This window comes from Glycine soja, chromosome 6 (assembly GCF_004193775.1).
Source record: "Glycine soja cultivar W05 chromosome 6, ASM419377v2, whole genome shotgun sequence".
In the NCBI taxonomy this organism is placed as follows: Eukaryota; Viridiplantae; Streptophyta; class Magnoliopsida; order Fabales; family Fabaceae; genus Glycine; species Glycine soja.
The window spans coordinates 19,417,372-19,436,020 of NC_041007.1; the positions used below are offsets into that span (position 1 = coordinate 19,417,372).

The 18,649-nt window shown below is 33.4% G+C and overlaps 2 protein-coding genes across 2 annotated transcripts; one reads left to right on the top strand and one right to left on the bottom strand.

Moving 5' to 3' along the window:
* The first annotated feature begins 393 nt into the window (after nt 1–393).
* LOC114415942 lies at nt 394–15,304 on the top strand. The gene is made up of 2 exons (XM_028380808.1): nt 394–869; nt 15,241–15,304. Exons 1-2 carry the CDS (start codon nt 394–396, stop codon nt 15,302–15,304), a joined length of 540 nt encoding a protein of 179 aa, XP_028236609.1.
* A 1,156-nt stretch (nt 15,305–16,460) lies between these two features.
* Nucleotides 16,461–17,882, bottom strand: LOC114415943. The gene is made up of 5 exons (XM_028380809.1): nt 17,673–17,882; nt 17,441–17,570; nt 16,989–17,278; nt 16,744–16,826; nt 16,461–16,623 (listed from the first exon to the last, which is right to left on the bottom strand). The coding sequence occupies exons 1-5, from the start codon at nt 17,880–17,882 to the stop codon at nt 16,461–16,463; spliced, it is 876 nt and encodes a 291-aa protein (XP_028236610.1).
* Between the last annotated feature and the right edge of the window lie 767 nt (nt 17,883–18,649).

Sequence of the window (18,649 nt, forward strand, 5' to 3'; positions counted from 1 at the left end):
ATTTGAATCAAAACAAGTCGCTATGAATGCCATTAAACAATTCCATTTTATGCATTCATTTAATTTTGATGTGGTCGAGAACAAGAGTGACAAGTACGTTGTTATGTGTAATCAATATGGTAATGGATGTTATTGGAGGGCGAGAGTATAGTTCAACAAAATACGCAAAAGGTGGGAGTTGAAGAAATTAAACGGTATTCACACATGCACAAATTCTACCATATCACAAGATCGTGTTAGGTTAGATTCTTCTGTAATTGCCCATAATATTGTTCATTTAGTGAAAAAAATCCGGGTATCAAAATCAAAACCTTGATTATAGACATGCATCAACGGTTTCATTACACTGTTTCATACAAAAAAACATGGATAGCTAAACAAAAAGCTCTTGAAATGGCATTTGGAAGTTGGGAACAATCATACAGTTACCTGCCTATATGGTTAACAGCTGCTCAACACTTTGTACCAGGTACCATAGTAAAATACAAAACTTCATCTTCAATGGAGGAAGGTGACAATAACCCTCCTAGGGTGATTCTTAACCGTGTATTTTGGGCGTTTAATCCATGCATTGAAGGCTTCAAATATTGCAAGCCACCTGTGCAAGTAGATGAGACATTTTTAACTAGCAAATACCATGGTACTTTGTTGACTGCCATCGGACAAGATGGTAGTAGGAATAATTTTCCACTTGCTTTTGCAATTGTTGAGAGTGAGACTAAAGAAGCTTGGATGTGGTTCTTGCATTATTTGCGAAGATATGTTACTCCGCAACCAAATTTGTGTATTACATCAGACAAGGGAACCGATTTGCTAGCAGTTTTACAATCCGAACGCGTTGGCTGGAATGGACCAGATGTTTCGTCTGTGTATTGCATTCGCCACATTGCATCAAATTTTAACAAACATTTTTAAAATGTTGACTTAAAAAAACAAGTCATCAATATGGGTATGTTTCTTCCTATTTCATGCATCATATTCTTGCTTTATTACATGTTAACTAAATTTGTTACTCATTATTCTATCTTTTCGCACAGGGTATGAGATGAGGAAACCATGATTTGAGGCTAAGTTGCTTGCTATGCGAGCAGAGTTTCCACAAGTAGCAAATTGGTTGGATCAAATTCCTAAGAGTAAATGGACTCAAACCTACGATGAAGGAAAACGGTATGACCATATGACTACCAACCTTGTTGAATGTATGAATTCTGTTTTGAAAGGAGCCTGAGCATTACCTATTACTGCCTTAGTCAATGAAACATTTAATAAAATAAATGATTCATTTGTCACTAACAACATCAAAATCATGAATATGATGAAGGCAGGGCATAGGTACTCTGAAGATGTATATGTCATGATGCAAGAAAATCAACACATTGCTATCTCGCATTATGTTCGCATGTATGTTCAAGAAACAGGGGAGTTCGAGGTTCAAGAAATTGCAAATACGCAACTTGGTCGACGAACAATGGCATGCACTGTCAAATTGAATGAATGGTTGTGTCATTGTGGACAATTTCAAGCACTTCGACTACCTTGCTCGCATGCAATTATAGCATGTGCTTTTTGCAATTTAAATTATGATGACTTTGTTGATCGTATATACAAGTTGGAAAATATTTTTAAAGTTTATCAACATCATTTTCATTCCCTTGGAAGTGAAGACACATGGCCTCAATATTTAGGTCCGCATTTTATGTCTGATCCTTCGAAACAACGACAGACATCAAGCAGGTCAGCCACTACTCGAATACATAATGAGATGGATGAACCAATTCCAAATAGGCCTAAGAAATACTCATTATGTAGAACTGAAGGACATAATCGGAGTAACTGTCCATACAAACAGGTACATGAAAAAAATAGCTTGTAATTTCTATATTTTTCTTTCATTTGTATTGTGCGTTTTATATTAATGTATTAATTATGTTGTTTTTAATTTTTATTGATAGATTATTTAAACTTTAAATAAAAAAACATTTAAAGTAAACTATAATAAAAATATATATAAGATGTTTTAAATAATTAAACATTAAAATAAAATAATAACATATCAAATAAAATCACAAAAAATATACTAATAAAATCAACTTCATATTATTTATTATATATTTAAATATATTTTTTTAACTTTTTTATTTTTAAAAAATAAAATCGTAAACATTATTAAATTCATAAAAAAAATTTATGAAAAAAAGTAGGTTAACAAATTAAAAATAGACTGCAAATAGTATAACAACGTTTTTTTAATAAAAAAAGTAGGTTACGACTTTGAAGTCGTATACCTTAAAAAATTTAAAAAATAAAATAAAATAGTTTTACGACTTTAAAGTCGTAAAACAAAATACGACTTTGGTTTTTTTTTTTTTAAGAAAATACAACTTTAAATTCATAAAAAAATATATTTACATTGAAGTCGTAAATATTTTTACGACTTCAGTTAAAAAAATAAAAAAATTAAAAAGTCGTAACAGGTGTTACAACTTTTGAATTAGAAGTCATAACACCTGTTACGACTTATCCCATTTTGGTTAATTTTTTAAAATATACCCCCGAATGGAAAATTCCAAATTTTTTTATCCCCGATTGGTAAAAAAGCCGTCAAAACGAAGTCTAGAGAGGGAGATAAGTGCTTCACAAATTTCTATTCTACAATTGGGATTTTTCATCTTCTTGTTTCTTGTTTGTGAGCATTGGTGCTTTGTGTGACACCCTCTACCCCACACATATATGTACTAATATTAAAAGGAATAAGAAATTAGAATTATTTAAAAGTTTTTAAAACATATTTAAATAAAAGCATTTCAAAAGGGTAAAAGGCTCACATTCAGTTTACTGTTACCAAATAAAACTTGTCAGAAACATTTTTGGTTAAAAAACATCATGTAATTAAACAAAACTCATGCTCCAATATCACATCCTATCAGAGCATTGTGCCCCGACGTCCTTCAACACAAGGTTCCTTAAAACAATTCACTTAGTCATCTGCTTCCACGAACACAAAGTTTGAGATCATCACAGGATCCAAACACAAACAACACACGGGAAATGAATTATCATATTCTTAACTAATAGAGAGAAATAAGACAACATTTAAATATACATATCATATAAACGAAATACAACTTACTTAAACATAATTCACATCATTCCACCACTTTGTCGCATAACATCATATCACAACACAACATGTCTCATTCATTTTCACATCATTCACGTACTCAAGGATCAAAACACAATATCATTAAATCAATCAATATCGATCAATACACAAACATTATGAAACAGATAGTCAGATACACTAAGACTCAATCCTATATGCAATGTGGTACCATGTCAGTAAAAAATCTCGTTGAGCGCCTAGGAGTACATGACAAGACAAACCACACACTAATAAGTCGGGTCACTCTCACTAGGTAAAATCATAGGGAGACTAGTCATGGTCATGTTGTTTTACAAGAATGCTCCAATCATGTGGGATCAACACAAACTTAAATGAGCACACAAATCGGGTGTATTTACCCCCAAGGCCTAGACTCTAAAGAGTCTGTCAGGGTCTCTCCCTCCTGATTTAGATTCAACCCAAAAAACATTTTAGCACACAACTCTATTTATGAATTGTACAAAACACACGAATCCTGAATTGTTCTTAATATAATTTTATCTCATCGCGCTTGTGATTAAACTCATCGAGTCCCCACAATGGTTCCCATCAGAATACTCGTCGCGCATTAACTCGTCACCCTTAAAGGGTCTTATAGTCGTGTGATTATACGATTTATAGCTCACAACTCAACGCACACAACATCTCAATGCACATATATATTATAAGTCAATACATACTCAATTTATCACATACACTCAGTCTCAATCACAATAGTATAATCTCAAGGTAGCATGTTATCACACCTCATGAATCATATACATCTTACCTATGAACTATGCAATACACACAACTACTCAAAGTGATTCAACTTGTCGGGTTCCCACAGTAGATCTCATCACAATAATCGTCGCGCAAAAACTCGTCACCCTTAAAGGGTCTTACAATTGTCTGATTGCACAATTCATAGTTCACAACTCAATACATACAACATCTCAAAACAAACCCCGATTTAATCATCTAAGGATCCCTACACATGTTCATTCTAACCCCCAATTGCGATAAACTCATCTCTTACCTCTAAGCGAGCTAATGTGTGTATTCCAGAAGTGATAGCGGCATCTCTAGTAGTTTCCTAAGATTTCTCAAGCTTTTCCTCTGGTTGCTCTACTAGGGTTTCCAAGCGTTAGAGAGAAGGAGAAGGATTGAAGCCTTTATTCCACTGTCTGCGTGCAATGAGTATTTCTCCATCCACAGATATTAATTTGAAAATCCTGACGGTGAAGATGTGTGCAAATGAATTTAGAACCTGGTGTCCAAATTTCACGACGATCCAACAATTAACGAGTCTGAGATTGTAGTTTTACTGGAATAGATTTGGGTATATACGGGAAAAAGAAAGCTACGATGCGAAGGGAATTTCTTTCATCTTAGACATTGTTTCACAAATTGTGATGGTGAGAATGTTCGAAGATGAGTTTTGAACCTGGTACTCAGTTTTCACAACGATCCAACGATTAACGAGTCCAATATCGTTATTTTACTGAGACATGTTTGGGTGTATGTGGGAAAAAAAGAGGGTTTTGGGAGAGGAAGAAGGAAAAATGAATTGTGATGGTGAGAATGTTCGAAGATGAGTTCTGAACCTGGTGCTTAGTTTTCACAACGATCCAACGGTTAATGAGTCCAATATCGTTATTTTATTGAGACATGTTTGGGTGTATGTGGGAAAAAGAGAGGGTTTTGGGAGAGGAAGAAGGAAAAATGAAATTGAGAGGAAGAGGAAGCATGGAGACATATCGTCAGTCTGAAAATTGACCTAATGTGTTTCTATTTATAGCAATGATACTATCAGCCTATTATTTACTCCATTTTTTATTATTATTTTATAAATAAGAACTCTATTTTATTTCATCTCAAATGAATAAATAAAATATCTTTTTTTTTATTTTCCTTCAAACCATTATTTTAATTATAAAAACATCATCATTTTTTTTAAAACTTTATTTATTTTTAAATAGAAAACCTTTTTAATTTATTTTACGAAAAATGGGATGTTACACTTTGTTTGCTTTGGCTGATTGTAAGCACCTTTTGTACACTCCTTGGAGACCTTCTAGTACCCTTTGTTGATCATAGTGGATTATTTCATTGGTCTTGACAACCTGTGATTTTTACCCTTACTTTGAGGAATTTTCCATGTTAAGCATTGTGTCTCTTGTGTTATTTTTGTGGTTTTATTTTTGTTTTATTGTTGGTGCTCCTTGAAAATTCTTGCAAGTTTAGGGAAATTTAATTTTCGTTGCTTATTGCTCTATTATTGAGTTTGTGTTATTGTGTTGAGTGTTTTCCTCCCACCAATTTGGACTACTTAAAAAAACTCTTTATTTTTAATTTTATATCTTTGAATTTTACCAAATGTTGTGTGTAGCTACAAATTTAAGTAATTCTTGTAAAACACGATGTTTATACCACAAGATATTTAATTTTAGAAGTGGGTTGCTAGAGACACTAGGTAACATACAAAATATCAGTCTATTGAGTTCATAAGGAAACAATCCAGAAGACGAAAAGATTCAATATATGAAAGAATTGAAGCTAAAAGGGGGTTGAAGTACCCAACACAAAGAGCAAGGTCAAATTAGTAACACGTGAAACAATATATTAACATGTTATGTTATATATGATATTTACATTAAATTTGGTGGATATTTGATACCAATAACATGATTATAAAAAAAATGATATCTACACGGTCTAATATCTAACAAAAGTATGGTAGGACATGGGAAGGGAAAGCTCTATCATAACCAATATCTCATTCCTATGACTTTCTATGTGAAAGGCTTCCATAATCCAACCACATACGTTTCTATGGTCCACGAGTCTCCATTATCATTCCTATGGCTTTCTATATGGAATGAATCTTATTGAAATAGGGGTGTGAAAAAATTAGTTTGGTAAAAAAATTGAACTGAACTATTTTAACCGATTTGATTTTATACCTAAATAGTTTAACTGGTTTAGAAATTGGTTCAAAATTGAACTGCTTTCAAAAAATTGATTCTAATCCCTAAATAAAAAATATTCAGGTAAAAACCTTAACTGAACCGATTTTACAAAAACAATTTGGTTAATCGAATTGATTTTGTAAAGCAATGCACTTTTTTTTCCTAAACTAATTCAAGTAAAAATTAGTTCAATTTAGGTTTGATTACAACGCAATTTGATCCGAATTAATTTTTTTTCACACCCCTAAATTAATGATCCCTTATATAAATTGTTGAGACAAACTTAACCAATAAAAGATTTTATAGTGTTTGCACCTGAAGGGAGACTTGAATTCATCCTTAGAATTTTGATATGAATCTCCAAATAAAAACCTAAACTATACTTTTGTTTTCTTTATTTATGTAGTTTAATTTAATTCTTTTATTATTAAAAATTTATTGTAATCTTTAACTTTTGAAATCGATGCAATCAAGGTTATCAAACTCAAGAGTTTACGTAGATTTGTGAGAGCTCCATAGACTTGACTGGTGGACTCAACTTGTAAACTTGTAAGAGTTCACTTTATATAAAAATAGTAACAACATATTTATAAATAACATACCAATTAAACATTTCAACAATATAATAAAGTAAAATAGTAAATCATAAATTTCACAATACTTAAATAACCAAGTCTAGTAATACATTACTACTAGATAATAACTTGCAGATGTTATAGTAGTGGTAAATCATTCCCATCGAGGATTTCATGTTATTAGATAACAAGAGTTTGATGTTATTAAAGGTAACAATTTTTGTATTTGAGAATAACACACTAAGTGAAGGTATGTTGAACACTAAATAGACAGAAAACAACCCAAAATGACTTATATTTTGATCTAATTTTTTTAACTTGCTGACTCATTGACTTGATAGTAAACTCGAGAGTCTATCGAGTTTACTTAGATATTATAGAGTCTACTAAAAAAAGAGTTTACTCAAGAATCAACTCACAAAGAATAAGTGAACTTGTAAACTCATACGAATTAACAAGTTAAGTCAAGAATTTGATAACCATGGATGCAATTCGATCCTTCCATCCTTTCCTTTAAAATTAAACTCTTATGAACAGTGGCAATTGCAAATGTCGACCTTTTTAAACATCACTATTTAAATTTTATATTAAAATTTTAAAACATTATAAAAAATTAAAATGTATATTGGCAGTATGAACTTCCACATTGATAAAAAAATTACATAAAAAATATAAAATATAAAAAATTATGATTTTATGATAACTAATAAAATATATAATTTTATTTTATTCAATATTAAACATTAAAATTAAAGAATATTATATTATTAAATATAAAAAATAATTAATATTAATTTTCATGTTATACTTATTGTATTATTATTATTAATACTTAAATTTTATATAGTAATATTATGTTATATTTAACATTCTTTTCACCGAAAAAAGAATTCTATTGATAAACTGATTGTTCAAAGTCATAAGATATGAACTAAGAGACAATCATAGCAATACATAACAGTTATATGTAAAAGCTGAAAAATAAAATAAAAATATCATTTATTAAATAGTTATTATAATATAATAATCATTAAAATATTAAATTATTATAATTTTATTATATAAGTAAAATAAAATTGTGATTTTAAATTTTGTTAATTTACTAAAATAAACTTATTATTTTAGTAAATAATAGTATAAATAATTATCTATTCTAAAATATTTATTTTCTTATACAATGATGATTTTGAGCTGTCGTTATATTTAAATTACAAGATTTTATTACTTCATTATTTTTAATAATTTTATTATTATTATGAGGGTTAAAAATTGTCATTATATTTTTTTTTATTTTTTAGTAAATTTTTAACAGTTAATAATATAAAATTAAAAATAGTGGTGATTCTAAATCATTTAGCTCAATTGTACATAAAGAACCAAAATGCATCAATTTTAAATATTAAGAGATAAAATTAAATTTTTTTAATAATAGATAGACCAAATTCAACCAAATAACTTTTATTCGAAATAACAATAACATCGTTAGCTCAATTGAATACATTTATTTTGAAAATTAGGAGAACAAATTAAACTTTAATTTTATAATAATAGATGGATCACATTAAACTTAATAAAATAAATAGAGGGGAAAAATATAAATAAATTAAAGGTGAAGGGAAATTTACTATCTATTTTGATGATTAAGATTTTTGTTAGATTTCAACTTAAAATTAATTGGCTTTTAAGTGAAACGATCCTTTAAGGCGTTGGACCTTGAAGCGATCCTTTAAACTTTAAAAGCGGAGAGAATCGTTAAGGCGTTGGACCTTGAAATGATCTCAAGTGATATTTGATAAAGAATAAGTTAGTTATGCGTTGGTTTTATCTTGATTTTGTTTATTAACTTTTAATCTTTTCAAAGACAACTTTACAACACTTAGTGATCGGTTTAAGAATAAACTTTACAAAGAAATTGAGATTGACGATGATAGATGGAGAAGATGTGATGCAATCCTACCTCCTAAGGATATTGGATAGAAGACTACAAGAGGATTGGGTTAGAGCTACTAAAGAAGGTCCTAGGGTTCTCATGAAGGGAGTTGCTACGTGCACCCAGCAAAATTGCTGGGACACCCAGCAAATAGTGAATGGACAATTATGCCCCTCCACGAAGGCTATTTCCGAAAGACCATTCTTCCGGAAGACCCTTTTTCCGGAAAAGTTCCGGAAGACACTTCTTCCGGAAGAAGAAGGTGGACTTCCAGAAGAACTCCAGAAAACGTTTCGGAAGTAGTGTCTTCCGGAAGTTTTCCGGAAAAAGGGTCTTTCGGAATACTTCCTTCTTCTTCCAGAAGAAGGTTGTTCCGGAAGTTATTTTTTTTGGTTTTTTTAAAATGCTGTATTTTTCTAATTATTTGATTTTAATAAATAAATTAAGTTATAAAATAAATAATATTATTATACATAAATTATTATTAGTGAACATAATTATGACTAATATTTATAATTCCTTTTTTACGCGCATGTAAATGTAAATAATAATTTGTGTGACAATTTAGTATAATTTAAATCATAAAAATTAATTAATTCGTATATTTTATAAAAAAAATATAAAATATTTATTATGATAACATTTAATTTGTATTACAAAACTTAATATATAATAAAAAAAATAATTATAATTTTATAACAACGTGAAGTAAAATAAATTTCATTTTATAATAATAACTAAAAATAAAATAATATTTAATGTATACGTAATGACAATTTTGCCTAGGTTGTTTTCTTTAAATTTAGTGCGCTTTCACCTTCATCCCCGTCTTCTTGCTATTGTTATCCTTTTCCGTAAAAAGCTTTTTTGATGGTCTCGTGAAGTAGAAGTTCCGTAACAAGCGATTTGGTGGTCCCGCGTAGCAGTTGTTCTGTGTTTGAAGTTGTTTTAGTCGTTGTTGTTCATATTTCGTCGGAGGTACGCATTTATCAGTTTATTTTTGCGTTTTCTGGGTAGTTGTTTAGAGAAGATGAACGGTAAAAAACTATTTCCGGAATTACTTTTTACAGCAGGAGGAAGTAGTTCCGGAATGAGAATGTTGAATTTCCGGAAGAAGTTCTTTCGGAAGTTACTATTCTCAATTCCGGAAGAAGTGGTTCCGGAACAACTTTTTCCGGAAGTAGACATAGTAACTTCTGGAAGAACTTCTTCCGGAATGTCAGTTTATTAACAAATTTTTTTAATTCTACTTTAAAATATATATATGAATATTATCATTTATAATATCAGTATTTTTAATTGTGGATATAATTGGTTTAATTAGGTATAATAATTTTTGTATAATATTAAATGATGTAGGTAACATAATTGTATTTTGTTGTAGTAAAAAAATGTTTTATTAGTTGTTTAATATAGTGTTAAGTTTAGTTTAAGTAAATAATGTAGTTATAAATTTAGAATATATTTGTATTAGTTGTTAATATGTTTGTTAGTTAATATGTAGTCAATTTGTGGATGTGGTTATATGATAATTTGAATATACTTGTGTATGATGCATATGTCCTGTTAATATGTTTGTTAGTTAATATGTAGTAAATTTTTGGATGTGGTTATATGATAATTTGAATGTACTTGTGTATGATGCATATGTCCTTAAGATGAACGAAGATCAATGGAGGTATGACTATGCGATGTCACAAGAAGTTCATATGGATTATGATTATGATAATGAAGAAGAATGTGGGATGAATGAACCACATGTCGATTGTTCAAATGCTTTTAATACGTCTCAGGTAATCATAGATAATTTGAGTCATTTGGTTGAATTAATGTTTTGTAAAAAAATTAATATGTTTGGGTTGCGTTGTAGGTATTCGGTACTCGAGATGATGTTTTGCAATGGGCTCGAACAGTTGCCTATGAAAATGGATTTGTTGCAGTGATTATGAGGTCTGACATAGATACCGGTAGCAGAGGAAGAAGTTCATTTGTCTTAATTGGGTGTGAAAGGAGTGGTACGTACAAGTGTAAGAATAAAGAATTCGTTAGAAAAGACACTGGGAGTAGGAAATGTGGTTGTCCCTTTAGGCTTCGTGCAAAACTAGTGCATGAAGGGAAAGGTTGGATGGTGAGGTTGATCTGTGGGATTCACAATCATGAATTGGCCAAGTCCTTAGTTGGACATCCATACGCTGGGCGATTGACTAAGGATGAAATGAAAATTATTGCTGATATGACAAAGTCGATGGTGAAACCAAAAAACATCTTGCTAACGTTGAAGGAACACAATGCCAACAGTTGCACCACGATAAAGAAAATTTACATTGCAAGAAGTGCATATCATTCTTCAATAAGAGGAGCTGATACCGAAATGCAGCATCTGATGAAGCTTCTCGAACGTGATCAATACATTCATTGGCATAGATTGAAGGATGAAGTTGTGGTGCGTGATCTGTTTTGGTGTCACGCAGATGCAGTAAAGTTATGCAATGCATGTCATCTGGTGTTTTTTTTATAGACAGTACCTACAAAACAAACAGGTACAGACTCCCACTACTTGACTTTGTTGGAGTGACACCAACGGCGATGACATTCTCTGCTGGGTTTGCATATCTGGAGGCTGAGCGTGTTAATAATATTGTATGGGCTTTGGAACGATTTCGAAGCCTATTTTTAATAAACGATCGCCTCCCTGTTGTTATTGTCACTGACAGAGACCTAGCACTGATGAATGCAGTGAAAACTGTGTTCCCGGAGTGTACAAATTTGTTGTACAGGTTTCATATCGATAAGAATGTGAAGGCGAAGTGCAAATCTTTAATCGGTGAAAAAAATGTGTGGGACTATGTAACGGATAATTGGGGTACTTTGGTTGATTGTCCGTCCGAACACCAGTTCCATGAGTCACTTTAGAAGTTTCAAGTGGCTTGTTCGCCTTGGCCGATGTTCATTGACTATGTTAACGACACATGGATTATCCCCCACAAGGAAAAATTTATTACAGCATGGACGAATAAGGTCATACACCTAGGCAACACAACAACAAACAGGTATTAAGAATTGATTTTATTTGTTAGTAAGGATTAGTAATAAATGGTATTTAATTGTTGTATATTTTCATGTTTGTTGTGTATTTTAAATGTAGGGTTGAATCAGCTCATTGGGCTCTCAAAAGAGTACTACAAAATAGCGTTGGAGACCTATGTAGTGTTTGGGATGCCATGAACAACATGATCACGCTGCAACACGTTGAAATTAAAGCATCCTTTGAAACCAGTACGCATGTGGTTGGGCATGTATATAAAAAAACCTTATACAAGAGACTTCTTGGGATGGTTTCAAGGGACGCTTGAAATCAGATTGCTTCTGAGGTTGACCGTCTACGTTATCTCGGCAACAATCCCTCTTCTTGTGGTTGTGTGATGAAAAGCACGCACGGTCTTCCTTGTGCATGTGAGCTTTCTAGGTATACTGCTGGCAGCATCCCAGTGGAGTCAATCCATATTTTCTGGAGGAGACTTTGCTTTTTAGACCAAGGGTTATGTGAGACGGAAGTCAGCATCAAGGAAGAGATAGAGACCATATCTAAAAAGTTTAATGAACTTGATGTGTCTGGCAAAGTAACTCTGAAGAGTAAACTTCAAGAAATTGCATACCCTGATCATAACTCTATGTGCCCTCCTCCGTCAAAGGTCAACACTAAAGGTGTACCGAAGAAACCGATGAAAAGAAGTCAAAGATCCACAAAGCGTGATCCGTCTTACTGGGAGTATGTTGATGCTTTTCATTATGTTCAAAGCAGCAACTCTCCAGTCAAACGTAGTGCATCATGTTCTGAACCGCCTCAGCCAACAAGGATCATCCCGATGTTGGATCAATTTGTGCCATTCATTCAAGGTTTCATTCGTGACGTCGTGGATGTGAAAGCGGACGGTAACTGTGGATATCGGTCCATTGCCGCTTTATTAGGTATAGGGGAAGATTCATGGCTGTTAGTGCGTAATGAATTGATTAAAGAACTTGGCAGGTGGTCGCATGAGTACATGAACCTCTTCGGTGGCACAGAGAGATTTGAACAATTAAAGTTGTCCCTACTTGTTGATGGGTTTTCGAAGGTATGTTTTTAGGTTAATTTTTTTAATAACAAACTTTAAATTACTTACATGTGTATGTTTGGTTGATTCAGGTTAGTGTGGACAAGTGGATGGATATAACGGAGATGGGATATGTGATTGCATCACGGTATAACGTAATCCTTGTATCGTTGTCCCGACAACAAAGCATGACATTTTTTCCTCTTAGAAGTCAACCACCACCTGATTCTTCTGGGCACCGCATGATATGTGTCGGTCACGTGTTTGGAAATTATTTTGTTCATGTACATTGAATATAGTTAGTATAACAATTATGCAATGACTTCGCTGGTTCATTTGACACGGTCACCGCATGATATAATCTTTGTTCATGTGCAACAGGTTTATTTGAAAGACCATTGTCCCTTACCGCCTCCAGCGTTGTTGTGGTCAAGCAATTGTTATTCTCAGGCAAAGCATTGGACAACTCCATATATTAGTAGAATGCAGCAATACACAAGCTTGATGTCATTCAAAAGACACTATGTCGACCTAAATGAAGACTAAACATGCATTGTTTATGTAATTGTATTCATTATGCGATATAATTTGTTGTAAGCCATTACTAACCAATTAATATTATTAAGTACTCGTTTGGTGAAGCAAAAAAATTGTTGGTCCAACAAAAATCATTTACGCATGTAGCATACATCATTGTCATAATTGACAACACATAATGACATGCATGCGTATTAAAGTTTGAGCGCGACAACACATTGACTGACTTGACTACATATTCTGAAGGAAACATAAACACGAAACATGTTCACGCATGTCTATTTTTTTGTAAACAAAGTGAAGCAATCGTTCGGTCACAACCATCTATATATATAGCAGACACGGCTAATAAATCACACATTATCTTGCTTTCACATAGTCTCCTAATTGATACACAAAGTATGGCATTTTTAGGAGAAACTAGTAGTCAAACGATTGTCAACTTAAGGTTGGCTTTCATTTTTCCAAATGGATCAATTATTCACAATGATAGTGGCGTTTACTTCCAAACTTCAACTCTGGTGCCCATTCGAGTACCAAACAGTTGTGATTTTGCAAGCCTAAAAACCAGAATACACAATACCCTTCAGTTATCCGACAAAAAATTTTTGTATGAAATTCACTACCGGAAGCCATTCACCGATACAGGTAACCAAATTCGCTTTTAGTGTATGAAATTGATAAATGATGACGATGTCAACACAATGTTAATGTGCAATGATCAATTTTCTTGTGTTGGTTCGATTGAGTTATTATGCACCGTTGGAAGAACACCAAATGGAATAATAAACTTACTTCAACGCACTATGCCACGTACTCATGACGCGATCCTGTATTACAACGGGAAATGAAACATGCCACCGCAGAAAAAATTTGTTGGATGTGTGTTCACAGGAAAAAATCCTAAGAAATTTCAAATTCCTTCAACATGTACCATCGATGAACTGAAGAATTTAATAAAGCAAGTTGCACCTAAAGGGATTCCCCCTCTTGGAATTCCGAATCAAAAACGGTAAGACGATTGTTTTTCCGCTAACCAGCTCGCTTTGAGTATTCAAATACGCTTATAAAATATGAAATAAATGAGCTGAGGACCAATGAAGAACTGCTGAAGGTGTTAGTACAATCTAACTACTGGAAAAAGTATGGACCAATAGAAATTTTGGCTGTCTTTACTAAATATGTTGTGAAAATCGAAGACAAGGTGACTGGGACATCGCTAAACAACTGAATGCAATGTTTATTTTTTTGCTTTTTTGTTGATGTAACCTTTTTCTGTTTATGGCGTGTTTAAATCTCATAATAAAGTTGAAATGTGTTGTTTCAATGGTCCAAAGATAATTTATTTTAATTGTTTGACCTTAAAACCTTATGCATACTTAGAAGGGTCGGATTCCTATTTTTTTGGATTTTCTGGCTTTGTTTTTAGGTGTTATTTGATGGAACCGGGGAGCAGGAATAATTTTTTTGGGTTCTTTGACATTCAAACATGAGAAATAGCGGCCCTCCATTGTCTTACGACACTCACACACCCACGGAAAAAAACCCCAAACATAGGTACTTGAACATGAAAAAGGGTCTCATTCCTATTTTTTTGGATTTTCTGGCTCTGCTTTTAGGTGTTATTTGACGGAACCGGGGAACGGGAATAATTTTTTTGGGTTCTTTGACGTCCAAACATGAGAAATAACGGCCCTCCATTGTCTTACGACACTCGCATACCCACGGAAAAAACCCCAAACATGGGTACTTGAACATGAAAAAAGGTCTCATTCCTATTTTTTTTTTGGATTTTCTGGCTCTGTTTTTAGGTGTCATTTGACGGAACCGGAGAACGGGTTGGGTTCTTTGACGTCCAAACATGAGAAATAGCGGCCCTCTATTGTCTTACGGCACTCGCACACCCACGGAAAAAAACACAAACATGGGTACTTGAGCATGAAAAAGGGTCTCATTCCTATTTTTTTGGATTTTCTGGCTCTGTTTTTAGGTGTTATTTGACTGAACCGGGGAACGAGAATAATTTTTCTGGGTTCTTTGACATCCAAACATGAGAAATAGCAGCCCTCCATTGTCTTACGGCACTCGCACACCCACGGAAAAAACCTCAAACATAGGTACTTAAACATGAATTTTTTTTAAAGTGATCTTTGTAGTATCTTATATGGCGATTTCATTGTCATGTATTTTTTTTCTGGTTATTTTGTTTTTGATACGAGCTTATTATTTTTTTTATAAGAAAAAATTATATATTAATAGTGTAAATTATGATCGAATTATAATTTATTATATATGATAATTACTTTAAAAATCTTACTAACACATAATTATGAATTATGAATGAATTGACCATTGAATTTTTTTATCATCAAAACCTATTGCTTTTTTATAAAAAAAATAGACTGCATCTATGTATGGTGGTGGCATGTAAAAAAAATAATATTAGTAATTACATTTGGATTTCCTGCCTCTTTTATAAAAACATTTATTTTTAATGTAATTCTTACGAACAAAACTCATGATTTTAGGTTCACTTTTTAAAAAAAATAAATTAAAAACACTCCAAAACTTCGCTTAAGGACCACGATCGGAATCAGAATCGATACGTCAGTTAATATCATAAAATAATAAACTGTGCAAAACAAGTCAACTATATTAAACAAAAAACTATAACAAATACAAAAATTCATGTCAACTACAAAACAAAAAATAAATACAATAATCAATGCTCTTTGCGGCGTCTCTGACGAACCCTGACACTTCCATCAGCACTGGCTCCCCCTCTGGCGATCGTCAGGCAGTCCTGCATAATCTCATATAACTCAGTGCCTGCAGTGACCATCCTAAGGTTGAGCACACGCTCCAACCTCTGTGCAATCGCCTCATATCCGTCGTAATCATCCTGTGACAGTCATTAAAAAAATTTATTATAAAATTTAAAATAAATAACAACTCATCAAACATTAAACGCGCAAAAATTCTTACCACTGCATGTCGAGGTGGGTCAAATGCCACTAGAACCTGGGGGCTGGGCGGCTGTATGTACTCCTCAGGGTCTACGGCTGGTGCATCTCTAGGCTGGTGACCTGCCTGGGTCGGTATCATGAATGGGTGAGATATGCGGAAAAACCACTCCATGTAATCCGCAGATACCTGCCCAGGCACTAGACAAAGCTCACCCGCAAGTAGTACGTGCTCCGCAAAATGCATCTAGTTGTCATCTATATCATCGTGTGACAATCGAGCACTAACAGAGGGCGGAGGAATGCTCTGAATGTAACCAAACTGTCGTACCAATCTCTCCGGTCGAGCTGTGACCACCATAGGACCCCATCTCAGCTGACCCTGGAATGATGAAATCACCTCAAAGGCCCTAACCCCCCGATGCTCAGTGTACAACAACCAGGACACATATGTGACGGTCAAAGCATCACAACGTGCCCTGTAAGGTGCTCCTGTGATTCCCTTCATGTGCGCCTTCGACGTCAACCACCGAGAAGCACTTGGGGACGTCTCCTGGTATGTATCATCTGTCACGCACTGCTGCACACTAGGGAAATGCTCATAGATCCAGCACTACACAAAAAATGAGGTTAACATAACATAAAAACATGTTTAAATCATAATCGAATGTAACATATTAAAATACACAAAATTTACCTGGAATAGAGTCAGGTACCCTGCAATCTATCGTGTAGTGGTCTTAGAAGCCTCATCTAACTAGTCATACATATGAACCAGCGCGACAACTCCCCAAGCATAACCACCACTCTGACCGAGGTCACGAAAAGCATCTAGGTGAACCACATGCATGTATGTTGCACTCTTATTAGCAAAAAGAATGCAACCGACCAGGTGCAGCAGATAAACACGAGCTGCTACAATCCACCGCCGGACCTGACATCTCATCTCATAAATGTCTCGAACCCATCCTAGTTGTACGTATGTCTCACGTGTCAGTGTTGTCTCGGCTCTAGCCTCCTCGGCAGACACCTCAAGCAACTCTGTCAGCAAAAATATCGCCTCTTCTGTAGAAAGAGCATGAAAATTGTGCAACGCGCCAGTGATAGGCCAATGAAGGAGTGATGACACATCATCCAATGTGATCGTCAACTCTCCTACCAGAAGGTGGAAGGTGCTGGTCTCGCTGTGCCACCTCTCCACAAATGTGGATATAAGTCCAGGATCGCCAGTAACAACTGAACAATCCATCAGTGGACTTAATCTTGTGGCACCAACCAGTCCTTCAATCTCAGGCACTGGCCTCACAATCAATGTCACCTTCCTCCCATGTGACACCAACTTCAAATCAGAACGTTTCTGGTTTACAGTACAAATTATACAATTATTAAAAAAAATTAATGACAAATAAATCAACAATGATAAATAATTAACAAATTAAAATACCTGTCAACTTCAAACAGCGTGTGCAACATGGTCCGCAAATGATGTCAGCACTGACGGGTCACGTGGCCCACTAGGGAATCCCTCAGCATCATCAGCATCTGACCCCTCAGCACCATCAACACCCTGTACGTCCGCACGCATCTCAGGTGCCTCCTCAACCAGATCAGGGACATCCTCAGTCATGTCAGCAACGTCCTCAGCCAAATCACGTGCATCCGCAGTCATCTGATGAACTCGTTGCCTACGGGCTGAGGCATTAGGCCTACGCCTCTCGGGAACATCAGCTGCATCATGGTAATCATGTCTATCTCTACCTACAAGTCTACCTATAGCACGACCTAAACCTCGTGTTCTAGCCATGATCTGCAAATCATGTGGAACACGTATTTTTTTCGGTCAAAATATACACAACATTCTTTATAAAAATAAAACAAGTTTATTTATAAACAAATAAGACTAATTTAAATCAAATTATTTTAAAACATACACAACATAATTTTAAAAAAAAAACTAAACAACTTCATTTATAAAAAAAACACAACTAATGTAAAAATAATTAATTAGTAAACATCCACAAGTTAATTTTTTTAAAAAAATAAACAACTTCATTTATAAAAAGACACAACTAATATAAAAATAATTAATTAGTAAACATCCACAACTTAATTTAAAAAAAAATAAACAACTTCATTTATAAAAAAGAACACAACTAATGTCAAAATAATTAATTAGTAAACATCCACAAGTTAATTTTAAAAAAAAAATAAACAACTTCATTCATTTAAAAAAAACACAACTAATGTAAAAATAATTAATTAAAAAATATCCACAACTTAATTTTAAAATAAATAAACAACTTCATTTATAAAAAAAACACAACTAATGTGAAAATAATTAATTAGTAAACATCCACAACTTTATTTAAAAAAATACTTCATTTATAATAAAATAAACAACTTTGTTTATAAACAAAAAAACACAACTAATTTAAA

Coding starts and splice junctions, on each gene's coding strand:
- LOC114415942 (XM_028380808.1), top strand. CDS start 394: ATGGCATTTGGAAGTTGGGAACAATCATACAGTTACCTGCCTATATGG. Junction 870..15,240: donor GGACCAGATGTTTCGTCTGT/GTATTGCATTCG, acceptor CTCTGTTTTTAG/GTGTTATTTGACTGAACCGG.
- LOC114415943 (XM_028380809.1), bottom strand. CDS start 17,882: ATGACTGCGGATGCACGTGATTTGGCTGAGGACGTTGCTGACATGACT. Junction 17,571..17,672: donor CGGACCATGTTGCACACGCT/GTTTGAAGTTGA, acceptor ACTGTAAACCAG/AAACGTTCTGATTTGAAGTT. Junction 17,279..17,440: donor GGATTGTTCAGTTGTTACTG/GCGATCCTGGAC, acceptor CTCTTTCTACAG/AAGAGGCGATATTTTTGCTG.